Source organism: Erithacus rubecula (assembly GCF_903797595.1).
Source record: "Erithacus rubecula genome assembly, chromosome: 17".
NCBI classification, from domain to species: domain Eukaryota; kingdom Metazoa; phylum Chordata; class Aves; order Passeriformes; family Muscicapidae; genus Erithacus; species Erithacus rubecula.
The window spans coordinates 14141237-14153474 of record NC_136669.1 but is presented as its reverse complement, the minus strand read 5'-3'; the positions used below and the strand labels follow the sequence as shown (position 1 = coordinate 14153474).

At 56.5% G+C, this 12238-nt stretch overlaps 2 protein-coding genes across 10 annotated transcripts in view; one reads left to right on the top strand and one right to left on the bottom strand.

The window, feature by feature from the left end:
• The window catches only part of SPSB3 (splA/ryanodine receptor domain and SOCS box containing 3), a 52013-nt gene that overhangs the window by 2274 nt on the left and 37501 nt on the right, over positions 1-12238 (bottom strand). The window contains exons 1-4 of one of the 7 annotated variants that reach the window (XM_079321120.1): positions 7001-7417; positions 4206-4309; positions 2092-2272; positions 1327-1514 (exon numbers count right to left, since the gene is read on the bottom strand). In XM_079321120.1, the coding sequence (XP_079177246.1) occupies positions 1327-1514; positions 2092-2272; positions 4206-4309; positions 7001-7049 (522 nt within the window). In that variant the 5' untranslated portion in view covers positions 7050-7417. Of the gene's footprint in view, positions 1-1326; positions 1515-2091; positions 2273-4205; positions 4313-6154; positions 6322-7000; positions 7418-12238 lie in introns of those variants that run through there. The other 6 variants (XM_079321121.1, XM_079321118.1, XM_079321119.1 and 3 more) reach the window with 6 other exon arrangements.
• NUBP2 (NUBP iron-sulfur cluster assembly factor 2, cytosolic) lies at positions 6526-12083 on the top strand. 3 transcript variants are annotated; one of them, XM_079321127.1, is made up of 7 exons: positions 6526-6612; positions 7871-7989; positions 9016-9214; positions 10091-10245; positions 10336-10446; positions 10743-10812; positions 11390-12083. In XM_079321127.1, exons 1-7 carry the CDS (start codon positions 6594-6596, stop codon positions 11530-11532), a joined length of 816 nt encoding a protein of 271 aa, XP_079177253.1. In that variant the 5' UTR covers positions 6526-6593; the 3' UTR covers positions 11533-12083. The 3 variants fall into 3 exon arrangements, with proteins under 3 accessions (XP_079177253.1, XP_079177255.1, XP_079177254.1); XM_079321129.1 differs by lacking the exon at positions 6526-6612 and adding an exon at positions 7615-7635; XM_079321128.1 differs by lacking the exon at positions 6526-6612 and adding an exon at positions 7654-7749.

Genomic DNA, 12238 nt, shown 5'->3' with positions numbered 1-12238 from the left:
GCTCTGGGCACCCTGTGCCAGGGCCTGCCCACCCTCCCAGGGAACAATTCCTTCTCAATATCCCATCCATCCCTGCCCTCTGGCAGTGGGAGCCATTCCCTGTGTCCTGTCCCTCCATCCCTTGTCCCCAGTCCCTCTCCAGCTCTCCTGGAGCCCCTTTATGCCCTGGAAGGGGCTCTGAGGTGTCCCTGGAGTCTTCTCCAGGTGAGCACCCCCAGCTCTCCCAGCCTGGCTCCAGAGGGGCTCCAGCCCTTGGAGCATCTCCATGGGGACCCCTGGACTCTCTCCAGCAACTCCATGTCCTTGTGCTGGGTCCCAGGGCTGGGGCAGCTCTGCAGGTGGGGTCTCACCTGAGGGGGCAGAATTCCTCTCCTCCCCTGCTGCCCACCCTGGGGTTCAGCCCAGGGCATGGGGGGGTTCTAGGTGCCCATGGCCAGGCCATGTCCAGCTCTCATCCTCCAACACTCCATGTCCTTCTTCCAGGACTGTTCTCATTCCAATCTCTGCCCAGCCTGGATTGGTGCTTGGGATTGCCCTGACCCAGGTGCAGCACTGGTACTTGTGCCTTATTCAACTTTTTTCCACCTTTCCAACCTATCCAGGATACCCCATGCCTCCCCTCCTGGGCGTCACCTCCCTACACAGCTGGGTGTCACCTCCAGTCTGGCCAAGGGCACCCTGATCCCACTGTCCATGTCCCCAGCAGACATGTGAGCAATGTCACTTGTTACTGGTCTGTTGACTCCCAACTCTTTGCATGTGACCACCCAGACAATTCCAGATCCACCTAGCAGTCCCTCTGTTAAATCCATTCTCTCCAGGTTAGAGACACGGATGCAATGCAAGGCAGCAACAAATGCTTTGCATAAATTCAGGCAGATGAGATCAGTTCTTCTTCTCTCTTCCACCAACACTGCAACCCCATCACAGGAAGCCACTGAATCCCCTAGTGAAGCCATAATGGATGCCATCAATCACATCCACTTTTTCCATGTGCCTTTGCAGTTTCCAAAAGGATCTGCTCCATGACTGCCACCCCAGAGGTGAGACTGGTCAGCCCAGATCTTCTTTAATTCCCTTTCTAAAAATGGGGGTTATGTTTCCTCTTTTCCAGTCATTGAGAACTTCACCAGACTGCCACAGTTTCTCCAATATGATGGATAGTGCCTAAACCACTTCATCCACCAGTTCCCAGGGATGCATCTCATCAGGTCCCCACGGACTTGTGCACTTCCAGATAGCCTCAAACCTCACCTGCCATGGTGGAACCTCATCCTTCCAGCCCCTATCCAAAATCCTGGGCATTTCTGTGTGCCCCCCACGTACCATGTCAGTGCCATACACCGGGGAGGTCATTTTGATTTCCCAGAAGTGCTGTCCCTCCGCCAGCTCTTTGTTGCCGCGGATGGCGGCCGTGCCACAGCTGTACTCCATGTGGAAGTTCACCTTGCGGTTGTCACACGTCAGCAGCGTGGCCGTGGACTTGTTCAGGTCATCCCACACCCAGTCAAAATCTGGTGAGGAAGCACAGAGGGCACAAGGATGGGCAAAGACCCTCAGGAAACGAGCCCCAAGCCAAAGCACAGGTAAGTGTTTGTTTTGAAGGCTTGTTGGTGGGTTTGTTTATACTTTTCTTATTTTTTAAGAGGATAAATGTTAAGCAGTGCTCATCAGAGAACTGCTCTGCAGTGTCCCACCAGGGAAGGATCAGTGCTCCAAAGCTGTCAGCATTCACCTGGCCCAATTCTGGCTGACACCTCCCTTCTCCCCACACTCCTCATGGGATCAAGGGGTGGCTCTGCCATGCCACAGGCTCCCCCCACAGCCCAAGCCCACCCTGTGCTCTGAGCCAGGTACCCTGCCAGCCCCTGCAGGGATCAGCAGGGCCCTAAGCAGCAGCTCTGTTTCACTGGGGCCTAAGCCGGATCGGAAAGCAGGTCCCAGAGGTGAGAGCTGACGCCCTAACAGCATCAGCCCTGAGCCTGGGAACACGACAGCAGGCACGGGCTGCTAATCCTCCTACAGCCTCAGGATGTCAACACAGGAATGTTGGGGCAGGAGCAGGACGCTGGCAGCCCAGGGAGCCCTTACACTCGTCCTCCTCGCCGCAGCGGCAGTCGCGGACGCGGTGCAGCGCGTGCAGGCTGGAGCAGTAGGGAGCTTCACTCTGGCTCTCACAGTTGCAGTAGGACTCTCCAGTCACAGGGATGGCGCTGGGGATGGAGGGAGACACCGAGGAAAACTCTGGCTCCGAATCCGAGTCGCTGTGCTGCTGGGGAGAGCAGGGAATGAATGCTCACTGCTGGGCTGCAGAGCCCTGAGGGCTGTGCTGGGACACACCCAGTGAGAGGAATGATGGATTTGTCTTTACAAACGAGCTCTGGATCTGCTGGTAGATAAGACCAGCACTGAGAGATAAAAGAAACAATGGGATGGATTCACTGATTGATGAATGGAAAAAGATTTTTGCCTTTACAAACAAACTGTAGGTTTCCTGATAAATGAAACTGGATGAAAGAAGCAATGGGGGAAAACTATGAATTCTATAAAAATTAAAAGGGAGGGTTGTACATTAGAGGGGAATCTCAGGTATCAGGTGTTTGGGAAGTCTGTGCCTCTCAAGTACCTCAGCCAATGGGGAAAGAGAGAGGGAAATGCAGCCAGGAAATTGGGATAAAAAGGAGGCTGCATCCTCCAAATATTTGAGACCCCAGGGGAATGCCCCATGGCCTCTCCCTTTATTCAAATAAAGCAAAAATATCTCCTCTGACTCCTTTTTGGACACAAACCTCTGGTGTTTGTGGATTAATTTTCCTGACAGCAGGCTCATGTCATGGCCTGGCCTGTCACACAGGGAGGCTGTGCCCATGGAACTACACTGCTTTGGGACATGGATAGTGCCTGCTGAGCTGCAGGGACCTCTCAGCACTCTGTGGTACAGGTACATTCTTTGTGCCTGCCAGGTACATGGAGCTGTCACAGCAGGGTGACAGCCCAAGCCTGGAACACACACATTTTGAAGGAAATTCTGTGCTAAAGCTTTGGCCTCCACCAGGCAGGTTCCAGCCATCAGCAGAGCCAAGCACTGCTCTGGAGAGGCTCTGAAGAGGAGAAGGGAGAGCATGCAGAACAAAGGGAGCCAGTTGAGCAGCATGCTGCACCTCCTCAGGCCAGTGCTGCAGACAAGCCCACAGGGAACCCAGGGCAGCATCAAAGAGCTTTTGTTTGCTTTCATGAACACAGAAACCTGATTTACCATTCCTCAGTGCCAAGAGACCAAAGTGATCCTGGACTGGACACAGTGAGAGCCACAGCCCAGTTTCATTCCTGTGTTTGGTGTTGCCCAAGGGATTCTCTTATCACTGGTTGCAGAGTTACTCTAGGTTTATGTGCTGCTTAGGTGTACCTGCTTGTTGTTCACCCCCATGGTCAGGGGTATTTAATGACAAAAATCCTCTAAACTCATGTTCCTGCAGCTGTATAAAACAGGGAATTCAAACTCCTTGGGCTTACATACATGCTGCCCAGGCCTCCTTCTTTGGGCTGCAGACTCAAGAGCTTGAGTTCTGTCTCTGCTAACTTCTAACTTTCCCAAGTACTGCTACCTAGAAATCCTGTCATTCCTGTGACTGCAGGGACAAAAAACTGCTCATCTGCTGGAAGCAGAGTGCCTGGGCTTGGACACTGTGATCTGGCAGAGCCTCCTGGCTTCAGTGTAGCTTTGAAGCTCTTGGAGCAGCTCCTTGTGTCCTTAGCACTGCACAGAGAACTCAAGTCACACACTCAAGAAATAGGGAAGGATGGCAGAGGCAAATCAGTTACTCCTTGCATTGTTTTACTCTTGCTCTCCCTGCTGTGTTCCCATCTCCAGAACACCTGAACCCGGATCAGAAGTGAGGTTCACAGGAAATGTGAGGAAATTTCAGTCTGAAGACACTACCCCACAATCTCCACCACCATCTCCAAGCCCCTCACAGCCCAGGAGAGAGCAGAGCCAGTCAGATTAGGAGCTCTACTTCCAAAACAATATTTCCAAATATCGTACGTACTTTATGTGCGACAACCCATTCTGTGCTTAAAAAACCATTTAGCTTAGTATCAATACCGACCATTCCTAAACCCTTTCTGCTATTGGCCCGTTCAGACCTGCCATCAGGGAAAGGAAAGCCCCTCCCCTGCGCCACCCGGAGCCCCGAGCAGCCTACCTGCCCGTCGGAGTCGTAGCCCCCGCGCCGCACCCCGCTCAGCACGAAGTGCCAGGCCCGGCTGCTGCGCGGGCGCCGCGCCATGCTGCCCCCCGACAGGTAGGCTGGGGAAAGAAACATGAGGTTACACTGCTGCCACCTCCCATGGGCAGCACACCCACCCCGGGGGACCTGCATCAGCCCATGCAAATGAAGATCTGTCAGCATCAAGAGCCTCTGCCAACTTTCAACCTCTTGCTCCACCCAGGGTCAGCTTCTCCCTGAGGCTCCCAGAAATGCTCCCAGTATCCAGAGGGTGGTGGCAGCAGTTGCCACCTGCAGAACTGAAGCCAGCAGCCACCTCTAGCCTGGCCCTAGGGAGCTTCAGGGCTGTAACAATCACTGAGTCTTTTGGGCTGGAAGGACTCATCTCCTTCCACCCCCTGCCACGGGCTTGGAGAGGAAGAGAAACCACTTTCCTGCTCACTGGAGGGAAACCAGGCTTGTGACAGACCTATCCCAGCTTGCCTCAAGGCCAACAGGCAGAAGGGAAGCAGCTACCTGTCTCCCAGTCCAACAGGGATGTTGTTCAGACACAGATTTCCTTAGGCTCTTTCCCTGTGCACAGCCTGACAGGCCACACCAGCTCCCAGCTCCCACACAGGACCATCACCCTGGATGTGACAGGGAAACCTCAGCTTCCAATCTCATCTGCCTGAGATTTATCTTTGCAGGATTCCACTCCCCAGCAAGAGACACCTCAGGGCTGTAACCCTTGAACCCTCTCCCTCAGCTCAGCCCCAAGCCAGAGCCTGCCATAAAGCACCTGGTCCTGTTCCTCAGTGGGACAGCAGCTCCTGGAAAAGCAGGACAGGCCAAGCTCCAGCCAGCTGTGTAGCTGCCCATGGATGCTTTGAAGGGCTCTGGAAATCCCACCTGCTGAAATCACAGGGTTTGCACAGCCATGCTGGGAAAGCACCTAAAAGCATAGCAGAAACCCTTCTCCATCTTTGCTGAGCACTCACAGCAGCCCAGCAGTGCTGCTCTGCTCCCCCAGGCCCTCGCTAAGGCTGCAGCTCTGAGTCAGCACAGAGATCCCAGCAGACCATCCAGCACTGATGGCAAACTCAGTCATGGAATCATTATGGCTGGAAAAGATCACTTGAATCAACGAGTCCAATCATTCCCCACCACTGCCAAGGCCACCACTAAATCATATCCCCAAGTGCCACATCCACATAGCTTTTAAATCTCTCCAAGGATGGGGAATCCACCACTGCCCTGGGCAGCTGTACCAGGGCCTGACCATCCTACCCATGAAGGAATTCTCTCTAATACCCAACCTAAACCTCCCCTGGCACAGCTTGAGGCCATTTCCCCTGGTCCTGTCCCTGTTCCCAGAGCCCGATCCCCCTGGCTGTCCCCTCCTGTCAGGGAGTTGTGCAGAGCCAGAAGGTTCCCCCTGAGCCTCCTTCTCTCCAGGTTGAGCCCCTTTCCCAGCTCCCTCAGCCTCTCCTGGTGCTCCAGCCCCTTCCCCAGCTCTGTCCCTTCTCTGCCCCAAGGATCGGAGACGCTTCAGCAGTGCCAGCAGGGGTGACGGCCCCTGTCCCGCAGTGTCACGGCAGAGCTGCTCCAAAAGCCGCTTATCCCTGCGGGCCCTGGGCCCGCTGCGGCCTTTCCGGGGGCCCGAGGCGCTGCTGCGGTGTGACCCGCACAGCCCCATCGCTTCCCCGGGTACCGAGCGGCGCGGGGCCCGGCCCGGCTCTCCGACCGCGCAGGCAGCAGCTCCACCGAGGGCGGCACCGGAGCCGCGGCGTTCCCGGCAGCTGAGGCCAGCCGGACAGGACCGGACAGGACCGGACCAGGCCAGGCCAGGCCGGGCCACCGCGCGTGGGCCGCACAACCCCGGCCCGCCCGGACCCAGAGCCAACCCCAGCCCTCGGCTCCCCTCCCCGGCCCGTCCCCGAGACCCCGGCCCACCTGCCCGGCCCGGCCCCGCGGCGCTCTGACCTATTTTCCCCTCCCGGGACATAAACAATCCGCTGCCGGCTCCGCCCCCAGGCACCCATTGGCTGTAGCCACGCCGCGCTCCTTCGCCGTTGGCTGCGCGCTCTGTCACTCACAGCCGGAGGGGGACGGAGGAGGCGGGGTCTGAGTGAGCCCGGTACTATTGACTGCTCCGTGTGCCAATCGCCAGAGAGCGGCGCCATTGGGCGGCCGCCTGCGAAGGGAAAGCACTAAGTGCATTGGCTGATGCGAGGGAGCTCGAGAAGCGGATTGGCTGTAATTCCCTGGAGGGCGGGTCCTCCGGCGGGACCGCTGCCTGCGATTGGATACATCAGCTGTCAGTCTGAGGGGGCGGGGCCGTGGGCCGGCGGAAGGCGGAAGCTGGCGGTGTGGCGAGGCAACATGGAGGAGCCGGCTGGGGGTGAGCGGCGGAGAGGCGGCGGCCTGGGGGGGCCTTACCCGCCTCATGGGGGACGCCCAAGGGGAATGACTGGGCTTAGCGGGGGGGCAGGAGCAGTCCCGCGGAGTTCCGAGGTGCTGGAGCCGAGCGGGTGCCGCGGTGTTCGGCCTGACTCCCGGTGAGGCTTGCTCCGGGCCGTGCCGGGCTCCCATAGGTGTCGGGCCCCGGTTATCGGGAGGTGACGCTGAGCCTTGCCAGAGGCCCAGGCCCGGCTCCCGCGGCCGACAGCACCGAGTAACCGGGCTCGGCTCCTGCGGGGCTGCCGCTGTCACCGGCGGTGTCCCGGAGCACCGAGCCCCTCCCCGGGCCCCTTTCACCCCCTCCCCGCCGCGGGCCCCGCGCCCCTTACCGTCGGCGGAGGTGCTGATGAGCTCTGCCATGGTGCGCGCCGGCTCCATGCCGCCGGGGCCGCTGTCACCCGCGCCGTGACTCCGTGCCCGGGTGGTGTTTGCCCGCTGTGGCTGGAGCTCCTCGGCCGCCCCGCTGTCCCCTGTGCTGCCCCGGGACTCCGGTGCCGAGAACTCGCTGCTCCGGGGAGCTGAGCCCAAAGCGGAGCCGGGAGCGCTGGCAGCACAGCAGGGAATGGAAGGAAGGCTGGAGAGCAGCGTGGGACTGGCAGGAAGCGACTGAGCGACTGTTGTGGCATGGAGGAAGGAAACGCCAAGGGCCTGAGCTCACCATCAGCCTCCGGCCATGCCCGGGCTGAGCCTCACGAGCCCAGAGCGTGTTTATTGCTCTGCTGCCCAATTGCCGCTGAGGTCATGGGACAAGCCTTTGTTCCCCATACGTAATGTTTATTGCCATTGTCCTCCTTGTCCCTTTTCTGATGACAAAAAGGCTGTGGCACATCCACCTCTTCTTTCCCACTGCCTTACGCTGAGGTCAGAGCTCACTGGGGCTGCCTGAGGGCCAGCTCTGATCTCTGCTCCCTGGGACAGGGACAGGACCCAGGGAACAGCTGGAGCTGGGCCAGGGAAGGGTTAGGTCAGATATCAGGGAAAAGTTCTTCCCCCTAAGCACTGCCCCAGGGAATGGGCACAGCCCCGAGGCTGCCAGAGCTCCAGGAGTGTTTGGGCAGCGCTGCCAGGGATGCACAGGGTAGGATTGTTGTGTCTGTGCAGGGTCAGGAGTCAGACTGGATGATCCCTGTGGGTCCCTTCCCACTCAGGATATTCCATACCCTAATTCCATATTCCATGATTCTGTGACTCACTTGCAGAGAGAGCCAACCTGGCGGGGGTGCGGCACATCGTGCTGGTGCTGTCCGGGAAGGGCGGCGTTGGGAAGAGCACCCTGTCCACACAGCTGGCCCTGGCTCTGCGCAGCGCTGGCAACAGGGTGAGTGAGCCCTTGGGCTGCTGAGCTCTTCCCTTCCAGCCCTCAGCTGGGCTACATTTCACCCAGCCTTTTCACATGGCTGTCCTTGCTGGGCAGCGTGTGGATTTTGTGTGAAAATGCAATTTGTGATAGCGTGATCCAATTCAGGTAACTGGATCAGGCACTGCAGTTCATTTCTCTTTCATCTATTTTATTAAATCACCCAATGTTTATTGTTGAAATTGGCACTGGGATAGGACTTTGCTGTTTTGTGGTGTCATCACACTCCCTCTGTGGGGTGAAGTGGGTGAGCTCAAGAATGCTTAAAAAAGATATGTATGGGCAGGAGACAGACTGAATTCCTTGAGGATTTTTTTAAAGGCTCTGTGCAGCCAGTGCCACGTGGGTTCTGACATAAAGCACTTGGAAACACCCAGGAGAGGCTCCTTGAGGAGAAGGAGGTCAGGAGGGATATGAAATTTAAGGCATTTGTGTTTCAAATGCCTCTGCTGAGCTGCAGAGGTTGTTGTGGAAGTGCTGTGAGCAGCCCAAATTTGGGTGGTCGGGTTACTGAACCCACCCTGCTGGGTCTTTTCCCACCTGTTTTCACAAGTTTTTTTCCTCAGAAATCCCTGAAATCTCATTGGAGTTTGGGGCCATTTTTGGGTTTTTTTTAGTGCAAATTTTAGGACTTTATGGGCCATTTTTAGTGTGATTTTTGGGGTATTTTTGCGTTTCTTAGTACATTGTTTTAGAGATTTTTCTGGTTTTTTAGGCTGAATTTTTCCTGGGTTTTCCCCAGTGTTTTTCTCTGAAATCCTTGTAATTTTGGCAGGTTTGGGGTGTTTTATTGCAGACTATGGGTGTTCCAATGATTGATTTTGGGTGTCCAGTGACTGAATTTAGGACATTTTTAGAGCGTTCTTTTTGTTATTTTAGCATGGATTTTTAATGACCTCTTCCCCAACATATTTCCCATAAACCCTTGAAATTTTGGACAGATTGGAGGTGCTTTAGTGCCTATTTTGATGCCGTGCCTGTCTGCAGGTGGGGATCCTGGACGTGGACCTGTGCGGGCCCAGCATCCCGCGCATGCTGCGGGCGCAGGACAGCGCCGTGCACCAGTGTGACAGTGGCTGGGTGCCCGTCGGCGTGGGCCAGGACAGCGCCATCGCCCTCATGTCCATCGGCTTCCTGCTGGAGCGCCCCGACGACGCCGTGGTGTGGAGGGGACCCAAGAAAAACGGTAACGCCGGGCTGGTGGAACCTCCTGGAGAGGCAGAAGCTTCTCTTGGAAATGGAGAATGTAAACCCCACTCCCTCCAAAGTATTATCATTTTGGAATTAAGGGGCGCTTAGGCAAAGATATGGGGATTAGGAATAACAGTTCTTTTCTGGGAGAATTAAAATAGAAATACAGTGTTACAAAGAACAATCCCAACCCTGACAGAGTCAGAACCCAAACTGACAACCGTCAGTCAGGGTGTTGGTATCAGTCCCATTCAATGGTAGCTGCATCCTCCTGCAGTGGCAGATGTGGTTCAGCTGGACCAGTGCTCCTGGAGAAGGGTGCAGCCTTCCTCCAAAAGTCCAGGGATGAGGTAGGAAGGTCCAGCTTCTCCTCTGGAATCCAGTGGAAAGACAGTAACTTGCTGTCCAAAATCTCAGTTTTTATCTGGGTAGGAAAGGCTTGGCTCCTCCCCCTGGCTGGAGCATCTCCCAGTGGGATGATGTAATTTTATCAGTCATGCGCTGGGACTGAATGGCCCATTAACAGATGATATCTTCCTGGAGGGAGGATGGGATGTGGAAAAGATAAAAATGATTGCCCCATCTTGTCTTAAAGATGCCCATTAGCAGATGGTATGTGCCACAGAGATAAGGAATCACTGCCCTACCTGGCTTCAACAGATAGGGATAGAAAATACATTTCTGGCCACTTCAACCCAACACAGTTATTCCTTGGGGGAACAAAGCTGCTGTTCCACAGGGATGGGTTGGAATCACCCAGATGCGGAAAGTGCAGTACGTGTTATGCTGGCAGACAGCCTTGTCCCCTCTCCCTGTCTCATGGCTCCCATTGTGGTTTGGGTTTTCTTATCTGCCCCTTTTATTTCCGTAGCTTTGATCAAACAATTTGTCACCGACGTGGCCTGGGGGGACCTGGATTTCCTGATAGTGGACACACCACCGGGCACGTCCGACGAGCACATCTCCACCGTGGAGGCCTTGAGGCCCCACCGGCTGCTCGGGGCAGTCCTGGTCACCACACCTCAGGTAGGACACAGGCTGTGCCTGTGCTACACATGTGCTCTGGATCCCCAGTCAGCGTGGCCAGAGGATCCCCAGTGCTGCCGTTGCCCTTAGGCCGTGTCCGTGGGGGATGTGAGGCGGGAGCTGACGTTCTGCAGGAAGGCGGGATTGCGGATCCTCGGCATCGTGGAGAACATGAGCGGCTTCGTTTGCCCCCACTGCTCTGTGAGCTCTCCTGACCTTACTGTCCAGCCTTGGGGCTCTTGGGGGCTCTTCCTTGTGGTAGCGGGGTGCTGAGCCTTGGGTGGAGAATTGGGAAATGCCATGAGGGTGATGCTGTGAGCCAGGGAGAGGAGATGTTGCCAGCTTTGGGCTCTGCTCTCCTGAGGAGCACTGGGAGAGGGTGGGGACACAGGGAATGCCTGGGGCTGGAGGGTGGAGAGGAGCTGGCTCTGCTCAGGGCCTGGCACCTCCTGCCCTGTCACACAGACCTTCCTGACTCACTGCTCTTCCTCCTTCAGGAATGCACAAACATCTTCTCCAAAGGGGGAGGCGAGGAGCTGGCCAAGCACGCCGGGGTGCCCTTCCTGGGTGAGTGGCCTCTGGAGCTGAGCTCTGCTCAGGGCTGATCTCATGGTGCTCTGGGAGAGCTGAGCATACAGAAGGAGCCTCACAGGGGCAGGTGGGCAGGACTGAGAGCCCCAGGCACCTGGGCAGAGCTGAGGCTGGTGCTTTGCTTCTCTGCCATCCCGACTCCTCATAGTGGGCCCCTGGCCCTACTGTGGCAGAGATGGTGATGCCAGCAGCCTGCTCTGACTGCTGATGTCATGGTGACAGTGTAAACAGTCTTGGAGCTCCATGAGAATCATATTGGAATGTCTGGAGTTTTCCCAAGGAATGGGGGCTGGGGACTGAACCCTGTCCCTGGACAGGGCTGGGATCAGGTGGGAGAGCCCCTCTCATGAAGTATCAGGGTGGAGTGTGGTCTTGGGCCCAGAGGAAGTGGTTGCTGGTGAAAATTATCTCCTGGAGAGCTCAGGGAGGGCAGTGGTTGCTCTTCTCTACCCCTTTCCCTGGAGCTGACTGTGGCAGTGTGGTTTTAATCCCTTAACACAGACCTTGGCTGTACAAGGAGAGAGCTCTCACTGTCCCCTCCCCTGTCCCACAGGCTGTGTGCCCCTGGATCCCCAGCTCAGCCAGAGCCTGGAAGAGGGCAAAGACTTCATCCAAGAGTTTCCCAAGAGCTCTGCCTTCCCTGCCTTGACTCACATTGCCCAGCAGATCTTGGACACATCGAAGAGGAGCTCCTGAGGAGGCTGTAGAGCTGGACTGGTGCCAGACTGGCAGCCCCAGCAGCAGGAAGGGGATGCAGAAGCTGTTTAACTCAAACTGGCTCACTGAGGTGTGAGAGAGAGAAGGGAGAGAGGGGGAGCACAGATTCCTGCTTCTGCTGGCAGTCCTAGAGGGAAGTAGCTGCATCCCCTCAGACTCAAAGAGACTCTGGAGCTGCAGTGTCAAGTGCTCCTCTTCCCTCAGCATTCCCACATGGCTCTGATCACCTGGAGCATGGCTCCATGTGCTGCTGCCTTCTGCTGCTCCTGCCTGATGGATCACACAGGACCTGCTTCAGTGGCTGAGTGGTGCTGGGTGCTCCCATGTGGAGCCAGGCCAGGCCCCTGTGCTCAGAATTCTGGGCTCACTGGTTGCTGATGGGCTGCTGAGGGCACAGCGTGGGCTGGGTGTGAGGGGCTGTCTGGGAGCTGCATCCCATTGTGCTGGAAACAAGCCCTGGGGCCTGCTGGGCTTGTGTGACTCAGGAATATTTTTCAAGGTTCCAGGCAGTAAACATTTTTTCTTAAAAATGCAAGCCTGCAACTTCTGTTTTTCCGTGGCCTCAGGCCTCACTGTATCTCTGAGGCTCGGCCCTTCACGTGCATCAAAGTGCTTCCTGCTTTTCCCTGGTTTCCTTGCTGGAATTCAGCTGAATCTCTCCTGTAACAGTGTCAGGATTCAGCCT